The sequence below is a fragment of the Rutilus rutilus genome (genome assembly GCF_951802725.1).
Source record: "Rutilus rutilus genome assembly, chromosome: 13".
NCBI lineage: Eukaryota > Metazoa > Chordata > Actinopteri > Cypriniformes > Leuciscidae > Rutilus > Rutilus rutilus.
The window spans coordinates 6,020,523-6,036,730 of NC_140218.1; the positions used below are offsets into that span (position 1 = coordinate 6,020,523).

Consider the following 16,208-nt stretch of genomic DNA (forward strand, 5'->3'; position numbering starts at 1 on the left):
TAACCAATTATCCAAAGACAGAGACCTTTGTGCCATTCCTAAAAACATTGTACATACCTTTCATTTCCAAGGTGTTTGATTTTCACTTTACCATGTTCATGTTCAGAGACTCATGTGAATGTTGAAGTCAGCAGGAGTGGCATCTGGGCCCTGAAAAAAAAAAAAAAGTGAACATACTGATATCAAGAGAAAGGCCTGCACGATTTTGGTAAAACATTTTAGATTTTTCTGGTTAAAATTGCTTTTTAAAATTTACAGAATACACACACACACACACACAAATGTTTCCAACAATAATTAAATGAACACCAGGTTTGTTGTGCCTTGTAGGCATAGACTATGCGCAGTGCTGCATAAAATAATAACAATAACCATAGCAGCCTATAAATCTTCCAAAATATTTCAGTAACAACTAAGCTAGAGAAAAATATATTGATTATCATGTTACTTCAAATGTTTCCATTCGTTATGATGATATGAAATGAGATAACAGTAAAAACATGAAGCCGTTTGGAGCGTTTTGCTTTTCTAAAATATGATACATTCAAACGCGATCGCGATCCAAAATATGATGCATTCAAACGCGATCGCGATCCAAAATATGATACATTCAAACGCGATCGCGCTCAAATATAAAACATTATGGTTACCATATACATATCTACGTTTGAGCAGATATCCACAAACACAGTAACAGTAAACACGGGTCTAAATATTACAATATTCACCATATATCTAGCAACAGTTCAACTGCAATGTGAAATGTATGCAACAATAACAAACTAATATGTAAGAATTTCTTACCTTACATCTTTCTTGTCTTCAAATCGCATTCTTCTTCTTCTGGGGTAAAGCCAATGTAAGCTCACGGCGCGTCTTTCAATCTCGACGAAAAGCAGAGACTGATGAAGTGTTTTGGTGTTTTGTTGTTGAGGTAATGAGCACGTTAGCGTTCCATGTGGAGATTTGCATGTGAATATCTTTTGCGCGAGTAGGCGTGGTCTAATTAAAAGTAATTAGGAAGCGTTTGAGAAGCTGGACATCTTGTTGGTTTTATACTAATTACTTAAACAGAGAATATTTGTTTTCAGTTTGAATCCGATCATTTAAAAGTACACACTTAAATGTTTATAAAAGTATATGGCTCATAAATGTGTGACAAGTATTCGCTGAGTTTTGTTTCAGTTTATAGACGTGCTCAAGAAAAAAAGTTCACCGCGACGGAGAGGCAGAACGCACACCCTGTTTATTTTCTTTATTTTACAAAAGCACAGTGTTTTGATTTGATTGTAAGTGGACACATACAAAAGTAGAAATATCACAGATTCTTTTTTTATATTTATTTTTTCTGTATGTCCATAAATGACGGAGTAATTTAAGTTTAAAGTGCTACAATGTGAAGAAAATCCAGCAAAACGCGCCGGTGCGTTTGTCGACCCCATAGGGTTAAATAAACTTATCACTTCATCTAAAACAACAACATGTTTATTAGATCCTATACCCACTAAACTACTGAAAGAAGTGTTACCTATAGTGGAAGAGCCTCTCCTCAATATTATTAACTCATCTTTATCTTTAGGTCATGTTCCAAGAACATTTAAACTGGCAGTTATAACACCTCTCATTAAGAAACCACAATTAGACCCACATAATCTAGCAAATTATAGACCCATTTCAAATCTTCCTTTTATGTCTAAAATACTCTTTCTTGCAAGAAAATGACATCTATGAAAAGTTTCAGTCTGGATTCAGACCGCATCGCATCATAGCACTGAAACTGCGCTCGTTAAAATCACAAATGATTTACTCTTAGCTTCTGACCAAGGCTGTATCTCAATACTAGTTTTACTTGATCTTAGTGCTGTGTTCGATACTATAGATCACACAATACTCTTAGATCGACTACAAAATTATACTGGTGTTCAAGGACAAGCATTAAGCTGGTTCAGATCATACCTATCTGACCGCTACCATTTTGTCAATTTAAATTGAGAAAAATCGATCATAACTCCAGTAAACTATGGAGTGCGCAGGGATCTGTGTTAGGCCCTCTGTTATTCTCAATATATATGCTGCCACTTGGAAATATTATAAGGAAACATGGAATTAGTTTCCATTGTTATGCTGATGACACTCAAATCTATATTTCATCACGGCCAGATGAAAACGCAAAATTATCCAAATTGACAGAGTGTGTTAAAGATATAAAAGATTGGATGACGCGCAATTTTCTTTTATTAAATCCAGACAAGACAGAGGTACTACTTATCGGTTCAAAAAACCGCCCACAAAACCTCTCACAATACAACTTTAACCCTCTGGGGACCAAAAACGCACCCTCGCGTTTTGCTCGTTTTTTTTTTAGCAATGCAAAATAAACACTAAATGCTCTGTTCATTTTGATCTTTCATTTTCGTGTTATACATCAAACGATCCTGTTCAGTTTCTATTTTTTTTCTGTATACTCACAATAAAAATAAAGTGTTTTGCTTTTTGCCAAATAAAGAAAAATTAACATGATGCGATTTCTGCACTCTCTCTGTCAGTAAACTCCAATTTGAAACGCGTTCGAAAATGATCTATAACTCCGCGAAAATTCAGTCAAACAGGCAAACATACCCACAGGCATAAAGCTTGAGATCACATCTTTTAAATGGAGTAATTTATATAAAAAACAAATATTCTCAGCTTCTGTAATCTGTATAAAAAGAGAGCGATTCCAATCGAGCTCATTAGAGCTCATTCAAATGTAATGTGACCATGCCCCGGAGAGCGCGTGCTATTCAAACGCAAATACTGAGAACCATTTCAAACCTGTGAAACTCCCACATCAGCTGTAAACACAGCGCGTCGCGAGTGAGGCATAATAAAGCCTACCTTATGGAGAAAAGGTTCCTCAGAACAGTGCTGATATGAGGAGCAATAGATCCCGCTGAGGCAGTGGCGGTTCTACATTGAATTACACCCTGGGCGAGACCCCTTTCGAGAATTTATTTTTATTTATTTCCCCAGAAAACAAGACTTAATATCTTATGTAATTTGACTACTTTAATAAAATAAGAAATGTTTGATATTTGGACTGGAAACAAGACAAAAATACTAAGTAAGAAAAGCATTTTTGCAGTGTAGTAACAATATTATGGTGAAATTAGATCTCGTGTTTGAGTTAAAAACGAATTATTATTAAGCATAGCAAGAATCATAGCAAAAAGGCTAACAAATAAAAGTTATACCCACCAATTAATATTACCCCTTCATTCATGACATGGATACCGTAATCATATAGAGAAAAGATAGTTGCATACCTTTATCTTTCGCTCGTTTCTAAATTGGGAACCTAATGGCTTTGACCTTTCTTGTCCATCTCTTATTTGGCACTCGACATCGACAATCAACCACTGTCTATGCAATCAACAGATCCCCTGATCCCCCCATAACTGTCACTCACGCTCACGAGTCACGACCAGAAGTCAAGACTAAACCAATTCACCTTGGTGGTGGTGACCAAGTAATCGTTTTGTATTACCTAATTTTATTAGCCATTCAGACCATTCAGAAAAACAAAAATGTGCAGGAAATATAGAGGCCCGTATTTATAATATTATGAATGAAATGTGCGTTATTTAGAAGAAAGTCGAGGTGTGACTGACTTCGATAACTATATGGATCCCCCCTCTTGTCCGTTCCATTTGGGAGAGACTCAGAGGTGAACTGTCATCCGCGCCTCTGCGCCTCCTCCCCTTTCCCCTTCTCAAACAAACAGCTTCTGTGCACGGCATCTTCTCAGCAACCAGGTGCGCAAATTTGCCAATTCCCCACACAGTGAATGATAGATAATAGAAACCCGCTTCGCGGCGCAGATTTTTTTTTTCTGCTCGTGCCGGCGGTGCTGCCCCCCCAAAAATGCCGCCCCGGACGATTGCCCGGTTCGCCCGTGCCTAAAACCGCTACTGCGCTGAGGAGTGAGGTAGGCTGTTATCTTTTCTCAAGTGTTAATGTGGAATAACGTTATGGAATAACGTTAGTGTAGGCCTATGTAAACTGCAAAAAGATGAATCGCATTTCTATAATATGAATCGCGTTTCTGTGAGATGAATGAAGGGTAAATATTTGTAAAGACTGTTTAGCCTAAATATGAATCGCGTGTCTGTGTGTGAAAGAATAAACCGCTTTAATCAACTAAAATGCTTTGCTATAGCCTACTGAGATGAGTAAAAATCGACTAAAATATGTTGAATTAAAATGTCTTTGCTTTAAGCAACGTATTAAACTGCAAATTAACATTTATATGCCCTAATATTTCATAAAAACAACGTTACAGTCAGGCGAAATATGAAAGACAACATTTTGTTGACTAGATTTGGGTACAGTTTTTACTGTAGTATATACTGCCACATCAAATAAGCTTTTGTTTAGCAATTTCTGCTCATATGTTATATATATATATATATATATATATATATATATATATATATATATATATATATATATATATATATTAGGGCTGTCAAAAGATTAATCACGATTAATCCATCCAAAATAAAAGTTTGTGTTTACATAATATATGTGTGTGTACTGTGTATAATAATTTTGTATATATAAATACACACACATGCATGTATATAATTAAGAAATATTTGCATACATATACTGTATATATTTATATCTAATTTATATTATATATAAATATAATTTTTTTATATATAAATTACACATTTTTCTTAAATATAAATACAAGCATGTGTGTGTATTGATATATACTTTTATTTTGGTGTATTTATTTTGGATGGATTAATCGTGATTAATCTTTTGACAGCCCTAATATATATATATATATATATATATATATATATATATATATATATAATACTATTTTTGTCAAAAATAAAGTCATAGACTAAGATGTTAGATGTTCCAATGTTGGCTATATTCAAACTAATGAATACATATGATAAAATGTAGGCCTATAATCTTTTTTTTTTTTTACAAAGAAAGAGTACACTTGAAATATTGTTGAAATTGTAATTGTAATTATTGTTGTAATTGTAACCTTTTTAATAAAATAGCAAAACAGATTTACAAGATAGATGTATGCAAAATCTTAAATGGTCAATATAAGTCTTCTTCTAAATATATCTTTTGTCCTTGCATTGTGGCTCAGTCAGTGTCACACCTGAATGAATGGCTCATTATGCAGAGTGGGTGGGACATTGTATTCTCAGGTGTAAACTACTCCTCCTTCACGCCCCCCTCGCATATTGGCTTTCCAATCAAAACCTGTTTTACACAATTTAAATCAATGTATTGTTTTATGTGAACGATAAAGCAAGACTATTTTCAGATCATTTTGAAGCCAGAACTCGAAGCGACAACATCCATTAGTCAAAAGTCTTGTGGACATATATTTAGTATGTGTTTTGTGGTCTTATTTCAGCAACTTTCATTTTTATTTTTTCCAATAACCACGCATAAACATTATTCTCTTAAAAATACAAACATCTACATACATGTTGCTGGCATATTATGGTAGCCCTGTTTGTGCTATATAGAGTGAATTTACACCTTTGCCATTAACATGTTTATAAATAACTGAAAAAAGCACAAATGTCAAGGCATGTCAGAACATCTCAAGGGCCCCAAAAACACATTGGTCCCCAGAGGGTTAACATAGTAGGATGTCCTGTTACTTTATCCTCTACAGTAAAAGACCTGGGTGTTATTCTAGACTGCAACCTGTCTTTTGAAAATCATATTTCATATGTTACAAGCACAGCCTTTTTCCACCTTAGAAACATTGCTAAGCTACGTAACATGCTATCAGTTTCTGATGCAGAAAAGTTAGTTCATGCATTCATGACCTCGAGACTAGATTACTGTAATGCTTTATTAGCCGGTTGTCCTGCATCCTTAATAAACAAGCTACAGTTAGTCCAAAATGCTTAGCTCCAGTCTATTTAATGGATCTTCTATCGCCCTATAATCCATCGCGCTCTTTAAGATCACTAAATTCAAGGCTTTTGGTCATACCTAGGATATCTAGGTCCACCAAAGGAGGGAGAGCATTTTCATATTTAGCTCCAAAACTCTGGAATAGTCTTCCTGATACTGTTCGTTGCTCAGACTCGCTCTCCCAGTTTAAAACTAGATTAAAGACGCATCTCTTCAGCCAGGCATTCATATAATACTTTAAAATTTTACAGTTAAATCCGACCTCTAGTTAATAAACGCCAGAGGAGAACTGGCCCCCAACTGAGCCTGGGCTCTCCCAAGGTTTTTTTTTTCTCCATTAGGTCACCTGATGGAGTTTTTCGGTCCCTTGCCACTGTTGCCTTTGGCTTGCTCAGTTAGGGATATTTGGGTATATTTAATTTAATGAATCAATCAACAATACTATTGATCAGCATTACCAAACGTGGACGTTTTCCACTAGAAACAAACATTGTTTGTTGTATGTATTATGATGTATTATTTTAATTTAATACTGTGAAGCTGCTTTGATACAATCTGTATTGTGAAAAGCGCTATATAAATAAACTTGACTTGACTTGACTTGACTATTGCAGCGTTCGCGGTGATGACGCGCGGCCATGCGATAGGAAGGAACAAGCTCATAATCCGTTTCCTTAGAGGAGCCGGACGGATGTATCCCCCGCGGCCCCCCTCGGTTCCTATTCCTATAACAACCAAGATGGCGGCGCGTGAACAACGCGAGGCTCAGCGTCTCTCTAGAATTTGTTTTTTAGCGTTTTTTTATCTACTTTTGACTGGATTATTCATCCCGAATTGCTGTTCGTTGCTGATCTACAACAGACAGGAGCTTATGAACATTTGGACTCAAAACTCCAATAGTTTTATCGCCGATCTCCGCCTCATCCCAGAGATCTCCAGAACATCGGAGGCTGCTCACTCTTCCCGGCCGGGCGGAAGTGCACGCAGACGGCGCCGAGAACGTAAACAAAGGCGGGGTAGGCGCGGAGGGCTACGAGCTAAGCTAAAGCTAACACCACACCGGCTCCCTTTACCCAGCATTTTCCTCGCCAATGTCCGTTCTCTGGCAAACAAAATAGACGAAATACGGCTCTCCATCACTAACAACAGACGGATTATGGACTCAAATGTCATGATTTTCACCGAAACATGGCTAAACAACAGCTGCCCGGACAATGCTATTGAGTTAGCAGGACGCCACACACACCGAGCCGACAGGATAGCAGACGACTCCGGCAAGACCAGAGGTGGAGGTTTGTGCATTTATATCAACAATGCTTGGTGCATAAACTCTGCCACTACCGAGAGTCACTGCTCACCCAATGTGGAGTTTTTAATGGTCAAATGCAGACCTTATTATCTCCCCAGAGAGCTCACTTCCATCATACTCACTGCAGTGTATATCCCCCCGGATGCTAATGCTAAGTTAGCTATGAAAGAACTTTACACAGCCATTAGCAAACACCAAACTAAACACCCTGAGGCTGCTTTTATTGTTGCTGGTGACTTCAACCACTCCAATTTAAAGACAGTCCTTCCCAGATTCCACCAACATGTCTCCTGTCACACCAGAGGAGACAAAACTTTGGACCATGTTTATTCCAACATGTCTGGAGCCTACAAAGCAACACCCCTCCCCCACATTGGACAATCAGACCATCTCTCCCTGTTCCTCACACCTCGGTACTCACCACTCATCCAACGTGTGAAACCCACTGTGAGGACAGTAAAAGTGTGGCCAGAGGGGACAGATGCTGTGCTCCAGGACCGGTTCAAAAACACAGACTGGAATATGTTCATCCACACAGACTTGGACCAGTACGCCACATCTGTACTGGACCACATCTCCTTGACTACACATAGTGTCACCACCCAGAAACAGATCACCATGTACCCCAACCAGAAGCCTTGGATGAACCGAGATGTTCGTCTCCTACTGAAGGCCCGCAATACCGCCTTCAGGTCAGGGGATGCACAGGCTTACAGTGCAGCCAGGGCCAAACTGAAGAGGGGCATCAAAAATGCTAAACACCACTACAAAGGGAAGGTAGAAGAACACTTCTCCAACTCCAATCCCCGACGTATGTGGCAAGGTCTCCAGATCATCACAGACTACAGGACCATCAAACCCTCCCCCGCATCCTCTGATGTCCCCTTCCTCAACGAGCTCAACAACTTCTATGCTCGTTTTGAGCGGGGGAATACAACAACTGCAACTAAGGCAGAGGTGACTCCAGACCACCAACCACTGACTCTCTCCCCCACTGATGTAGGAGCGGTGCTGAGCAGGATTAATGTCCACAAGGCTGCAGGTCCTGATGGCATCCCTGGCCGTGTTCTCAGAGCGTGTTCAGTGGAGCTGGCAGGAGTGCTGACGGAGATATTCAATCTGTCCTTGGCCCATGCTGTGGTACCGGCCTGCTTCAAATCCACCTCCATCGTTCCGATACCCAAAAACTCCAACCCATCAAGCCTCAACGACTACCGCCCGGTAGCCCTCACCCCAATCATCACAAAGTGCTTAGAGCGGCTGGTCCTAGCACACCTCAAATCCTGTCTCCCCCCCACCCTGGACCCCCACCAATTTGCATTCCGTCAGAACAGGAGCACAGAGGATGCAGTCTCCATAGCGCTGCACACTGTCCTCTCACACCTGGACAATAAAAACACCTACGCCAGAATGCTGTTTATAGACTTCAGTTCAGCGTTCAACACAATCATCCCCTCACAACTCATCAGGAAACTCACAGACCTAGGCATCAGTTCCCTCATGTGCAACTGGTTACTGGACTTCCTGACCTGCCGGCCCCAACATGTCCGGCTGGATAACCACTGTTCATCCATCATCACAATGAACACCGGTGTACCACAAGGCTGTGTGATGAGTCCCTTCCTCTACTCCCTCCTCACCCATGACTGCAGACCTGTCGATGGTTCCAACACCATCATTAAGTTTGCAGATGACACCACGGTGATCGGCCTCATTAAAGACAGCAATGAGGCCGCCTACAGGGAGGAGGTGGATCGTCTGGCTGAGTGGTGCGACACCAACAACCTGCTGCTCAACACCGAGAAGACCAAAGAGCTCATCGTGGACTTCAGGAGGAATGCTGACCCACATCCACCCATCCACATCAAGGGGACGGCTGTGGAGCGTGTGAACAGCTTCAAGTTCCTGGGAGTCCACATCTCAGAGGATCTCACCTGGACGACCAGCTGCTCCAAGCTGGTCAAGAAGGCTCACCAGCGCCTCTTCTTCTTGAGGACTCTGAGGAAGAACAACCTGTCCTCAGACATCCTGGTGAACTTCCACCGCTGCACCATCGAGAGCATCCTGACCAACTGTATAACAGTCTGGTATGGGAGCTGCTCTGCCTCGGACCGGAAGGCGTTGCAGAGGGTGGTGAAAGCCGCCCAGCGCATCGCTGGAGCACCACTTCCTTCCATAGAGGACATCTATAGGAAGCGGTGTCTGAGAAGGGCCGGGAAAATCATCAAAGACCCCAGTCACCCAGCACACAGACTCTTCACCCTCCTGCCCTCTGGGAGGCGCTACAGGAGCCTCCGGACTAAGACCACCAGGTACCGGAACAGCTTCTATCCTACAGCTGTCAGACTCTGGAATTCTGCCTCCTGACATCTCACCCACATTAAAACTCATAGACTGAACATACACGCACTCTCACAACCACTGACAACAACCCATAACTGAACATACACACAATGGACAAAAAAAACCCCAGTATCCTCATACACACTCATACACAGTGGCTGGACCACCACTTACAGCCACATGCACTTTAATATTACTACTGTATAAATTATTCATATATATCTTACTGTAAATACTGTATAGACAACCATGCTGTACAATACAATACAATAATTATAGTTCTACAGCTGTTATTAATACTTGCATATTGTATATTTATAGTCTGTTATAGTCTTTTATTTATATCCATACGTATAACCTGTTTATAGCCTGTACATAGCTTGTACACTTACTACAGTATAGCCTGTATATACTTATAGTTATAGCACTCATAACATTCCTTCATACCGTGTACATTGTAACATATCTAAAATATATCTATATTTTGTAATATATCTATATTCTTGCTAAAGCACTTCTGGATGGATGCAAACTGCATTTCGTTGCTTGTACTTGTGACGTGCAATGACAATAAAGTTGAATTCTATTCTATTCTATTCTATTCTATTTGGGATCTTTCTTTGGTCCTGGAGGCCCTGAAAGCTTTTTCCTTTGAACCGCTAGAATCCGTTGATTTGAAATACCTTTCGCTCAAAACTGTTTTTCTGATAGCCCTGTCTTCAGTAAAATGCGCGGGGGATATACACACGCTATCTGTTAGCCCCGCATGTCTCGAGTTCGGACCAAATGACTCCAAAGTCATCCTCAAACCGAGACACGGTTACATCCCCAAAGCGATTGGCACCCCCTTTAGGGCGCAGATCATCTCCCTGTCGGCTCTGCCAGCATCCGATAGCGAGGACAGTGATAACCTCTTATGCCCCGTCAGGGCGCTGAGAGTTTACATCACGCGTTCCGCCACCTTTAGGTGTTCAGAGCAGCTCTTTGTTTCGTTTAGTGGGCGCACCAGAGGTCTCGCCGCCTCGAAACAGAGCCTGTCCATGTGGATAGTGGACGCTATCGCAGCAGCCTACGCCTCCAAACACCTGCAGTGCCCTATGGGCATCAGAGCTCATTCCACTAGAGGCATGGCCTCGTCGTGGGCTTGGTCCAGCGGAATTTCTATTCACGATATTTGTATGGCGGCGGGCTGGGCCTCCCCATCTACATTCGTGAGGTTTTATAACCTGGAAGTTCCCGCCTTGCAGGCTAAACTGTTGTCAGTATAAGTGATATGCATGTTCTGCCCAGTCGCTCATGTGCAGACTACGTTCATGTACTGCTAGTATTTCTGGTAAATGGCACTAAGGGAATAGTTTCTCTGTATACAGACCGGCTGAGCCACTCTGTATTTTTTCCCCCGTCATGCGCCTGTGTACTGGTGCTGGCCTGCGCCGCTGGCCTCCTATCCTCCTCTCAGTTGCGCTGGAGATTATTCTCTCTATACATAGACCGGCGAGACCGCTCTATTCTCCCTATGATGTGCTTATGTACTGTGCTGGCCCGCGCTGCTGGCCGCATTGTCTACATTTACACATAGACCGGCAGTGCCGCTCTATTCTTATATAAAGTGCTTATTACATGCGCTGGCCCGTTTCTCCGCTGGCCACCTGGTCCAGCATGTGGTTTTCCCCGGTTACCCTGGGACTCATGCACTGGATGCTCGGCGCGCACAGCGTTGACAAAGGGTTCCCGTAGCGTAAGCAACTTACGCAATACGAGAGAACCTCTCGTAAGAGAACGTACTCGGTTACTAGGGATGTCCCAATCCGATCCACGGCATCGGTATCGTGCCGATACTGGCCCAGAACGCTAGATCGGATATCGGAGGGGAGAAAAAAATATATCCGATACCTATGATCCGATACCTATTAGGGGAGGAACGGTAGGCCTACGTGTATTCGTGTTGAATGTACGTTCGGTACGTGCGTCACGGTTCGGTGCATGGATTTACACGGAGAATACAGTATAAAAATAAATAAAACTCGCGTGCTAATTAATTAATGTAATGCGGAACTACTGTTAGATACGTGCATAGACATATGCGGGTTCTTTAGGGACACCTAATCTCTGTAAAAAAGTTCGAGCTCGGCCAGATTCGGCTCGAAGTCGTTCATCTTCGGATGCGGAGCCGCGCACGTCGTTACAAAAAAAGCCGTGCACACCGCCAAGCGAAATGGGGTCTTGCGAACCCAACGCGCACGACTAACCACACCGCAATGACGTCATTTTTGCCGCGCGCACCTTTGCGCTCGTGCGGACGCATCGAGTATAAACCTAGCTTTAACCAAGCTTTAGCCGAAGCCGGTTTCATTTTTTGTGTGCAAAGGCTTAATGGCCCAATGAAAAATAATGAAAACCAGGACATTTTCATCACTTTATAAAAAACAGCCAGGACGGCCAGGACAGGACGTGAAAACAGGACATGTCCTAGGAAAACAGGACGATTGGTCACCCTAATAAAACTTAATTAATAACAGCAATCTCTTAAATATTTTCTTAATCATGGATCTTTATTTTCATTAAAAAGGCATATTTCTGCTATTGTAGGCACTTTATGTAAATGTAAGACATTAATTTGGACAAACTGGGTGTCTGATGGTAGACAACGATCCTGCTCGGACAGAATCGGCTCAAAGTTGTGTATCTTCGCAAGCAGAAAGTAAATTTTTTTTTTTTACAAGGTTACAAACAATGCCGTGCACACCACCACGTGAAATGCGGTCTCATGCTCTCAACACACACGACCGCCCGCCCGCACCGTGATTACATAATTTTTTGCACAGGAACTTTCGTGCTTGTGCGGACATGGCCAGTATAATCCAAGCTTGACACTGCTATTCTCTTGTCTTGTCATGGTGAGCCTGTGGTTCCCTTTTAGTTGCTCACTCCTGACGTCAGGTTAGTGACCGACGAATTGGAATTTGGCTAGAGAGGCCAATCTACTTCGAGTGTAACTAAAATGAGCCAATGCATATCACAATGCGATACTTGCTATCAGCTGCGCAGCATCGTGGCACAAGCATATAATGAGCAGAAGGTGCATCGAGCTGAGCGGTTTATGTCTGCTCTCTAGGGTGCTGCAGCGGGGCCGATTTCCTCTTTGTTTGTTTGCCAGTTCACTGAGCAAAAAGGCTGTTTTCACAGCTGGTCGGGTGCGCTGTGTGAGAGGGCGCCTTTAAACAGTGAAGCACATGACAAACTGCACTATTCCCTGTCTGAGTCGCTGCGACTGTTCCTCTGCGTGCTTCAGCACTGAGAGAGTACTCTCTAAAAGAGCTTACACAGGTTTGAGCTTGCGTCTTTTTAAAGATGACATTAAACCAGTGTGTTTCTGGATGCGGTTGTTACCTGACGCAGAGGGATGGTCACGATTGCTGTGTCACGTGTCTGGGCTTCAAAAACGCTCAAATAGCGTTCATGGATGAGTCATGCACCCATTGCGGGAAGATGATCATCGCTGAGTTGCGGTTGAGACTCCAATACCTCCAAAGAGGTTGGGTCCCCGTGTCTCTGCCTCGATTTAATCCTCCTCAGAGGGGGATGACCAGATGTTGATCGCTGCATCGGACGATGAGCCAGACTTCTTTGGAGGTGACTATTCGGCTATGTTGCCTACTTCGGGAACCATAGCATTGCCTGAGTCAGATCCAGAGATGATGGCTATGCTTTTCTGGGCCGCTCAGATGGCCAGGCTCAAGTGGAACCCACCACATTGTCCCGAGCCTGAATGATTGTCCCTTGAGGCTGGAAGATTGGTTTCTCGGGGTGGGACGCTGAGGTACCTTGCTTTCCGGAGGTGCCTGAGGAGCTCACTACATCGTGGACGGCACCTTTTACTGCCCGAATCTGTCTTGGTAATTCCTCCCCCCCTCACCCTTGATGATGCCCTTGAAGGGTTACACGTCGATTTTCACTGTGGAATGGGCCATTGCTATGCAACTGTGCCCTAACTCCACCTGGCAGGGAAGCCTGTAAGAACTCGTTTGATTTAACCAGCAAGGCCGCCTCTGCCATACACATCATGGCGTGGTTGCAGGTCCGTCAGGCCAAGGCACTGAAGGAACTGCATGAGGGAGGTGCACAAACTTCATTCCGCAACGGACCTCGTGCTTCACGTCACGTCCCGTCGCCACATCTGCTATGCCCTGCTGGTTCAGTTCACCGGCTCGGCTCCTCAGTGAAAACCTTAAAATGCGATACACCTTCTGCTCATTATATGCTCGTACATTGGCATTGCATTGGCTCGTTTTAGTTACACTCAAAGTAGATTGGCCTCTCTAGCAAGATTCCAATTCGTCGGTCGTGATGTCCGGAGTGACCGACTGAAAGGGAACCACACGCTCACCATGACAAGACAAGAGAATAGCAGTGTCAAGCTTGGTTTATACTGAGCTCTTCACTGATCTGATCCGCTCCGTTTAGATATGTCAGTCTGAGCTGCTGAAGATGGAGGAACAGCAGAAAGCAGCAGAGAAACAGGCTGAAGATCTTATTAAAGAGCTGCAGCAGGAAAACACTGAGCTGAGGAGGAGAAACACTGAGCTGGAGCAGGAAAACACTGAGCAGAAGAGGAGAAACACTGAGCTGGAGCAGGAAAACACTGAGCAGAAGAGGAGAAACACTGAGCTGGAGCAGGAAAACACTGAGCAGAAGAGGAGAAACACTGAGCTGGAGCAGGAAAACACTGAGCAGAAGAGGAGAAACACTGACCTCACTCAAACTGGTGAGTTAAAAATTATGTAACTATCCTTGTATAAACTTTATTTGAATTTATATATCTTTATTGTCCACTGGATGTAAATAGACTCACTTGCGATGTAAATCTCACTCACATTGTGCATTGACCTGTTCTGTTACCACTCAAAGGCTCTCAGGCGAGATCCCAATACATCAGTTCAGTCCGACTTTAAGTCTCCGTTCCCTCCTTAAGGGAATGGGGGTTACATTAGTTACCTAGATGTTTTCTTTCCTGTGTCCTGAAGAACCTGTCCCTTTTTTTAAAACAGCTTCATCCAATAGTGTTTCATTACATCTCATAAAAGCTAATTTTGTTACCCTCAAAACTATCAGACATGAATTAAAAGATTAAAAACTATCATTTTAAATGTTTTTTTAATAAGACAGTCAAAGCTATATTCAGTGATAAATGTGTCTGTGTTTTTCTCTGTATGTAGAATCAGCTGGTTCAGACACAGACAGACGCTCATCAGATGATCCAGGACAGAATGAAGAAGATTCAAGAGATCCAGCACTCAGTAGAGCTGAGAAAGGTTTGTGCTTCGATCAACCCAAATTCATATGGTCATTTCACTAATGGTCATTTCACTCATGGGTCCTATCTTGCACCCAACGCAACTGACTTTGTACATAACGCATGTATCATTCCTATTTTGTACCCGACGCACAGCAGATTTTTCCCTCCACAAACGCACGCTGGTAAATTCGGGAATGAACTTGCGCTTCCGGGGTGGTTCAGTGAAAAGAGGCGTGTTCCGGCGTAAACGTTCCCTGGTGCTATTTTGCAGTTCCAGAAAACAATTCCGCCACAGACCAGGAAAAACCTTGTCTAAAGTCAGTGGTGCGTTGAGATGCTATTTTAACCCTCTGGGGTCTGAGGTTTTTTCTGGCCCTGGAGGTGTTCTGACATGCTCTGACATTTGTGCTTATTTCTGTTACTTGTGACATTTTCATGGCTAAAGTCTGATTACACTGTATTCAGCACAAACTCTGCTACAATAATATGTCAGCAGCATGTGCTGCATTTATGCGTAGTTTGTGAAAATACAAAAAAATTAATTGTCACTGAAATATATATAGATATATAACCCATATAAACCATAATCAATATGGGTTTTATGGCTATATGGGTTATGGGTTATATGGGTTATATATGTATATATAACCCATAATATTTGCTCCAAAACTGGTGATTTGCTGAAAATCACCCTGACTGCTCATTCAGATAAGACAATATATTGATTTAAAAACTGTAAGACATGTTGGAACAAGCGCGCCTGCTCTTAAAGGGAATGTGAGATGATGCTCTGATTGGTTTATTTCATGTTACACCCAAACCACACCTATGAGTAATGAAGCTGCTTCAGACCAACACACTTTAGATTTGCGTCGGGCGCAAGAGGCATAATTTATTTTCGTCTGTGTTTATTAATTGTATTAATTTTGAAATGTGAGAGATGGCAGAAGGCAGTAGATGTGGCTTGAATTAGGCAGACTAACACTGAGAAAAATCTGGAAAATCATCATGTCCTTTTTACGTGCTGTGTCTAGATAACACTAGTTCCCTTTCGTTGTCACTCCGAGTTACGTCGGATGACGACGAATGGGGTTTCGCTTAGAAAGCCTATCATCTTCGAGTATATAAAAACGAGCCAATGGCAATGAAATGCCATGGGTCTGCGGAATTTGCATAGCGTAACTCCGCCCCACCCTGGGGGTATATAAGGAAGTGCGCTGGCAACATGCAGATATGTTTTCGCTTCGGAGCCAAGTTCATTACTTCACTCCACAGCCAATTCTGAGTTATCATTTCTTTCTCTTCGAGACG

The 16,208-nt window shown here is 42.4% G+C and overlaps 1 protein-coding gene across 1 annotated transcript in view; it reads left to right on the forward strand.

Annotated features, from left to right (window-relative positions):
- Positions 1 to 16,208, forward strand: part of LOC311302627 (uncharacterized protein) — a 30,412-nt gene that overhangs the window by 7,182 nt on the left and 7,022 nt on the right. The window contains exons 5-6 of the mRNA XM_084428625.1: positions 14,066 to 14,366; positions 14,818 to 14,913. Coding sequence (XP_084284751.1) covers positions 14,066 to 14,366; positions 14,818 to 14,913 — 397 coding nt within the window. The remainder of the gene's footprint in view (positions 1 to 14,065; positions 14,367 to 14,817; positions 14,914 to 16,208) is intronic.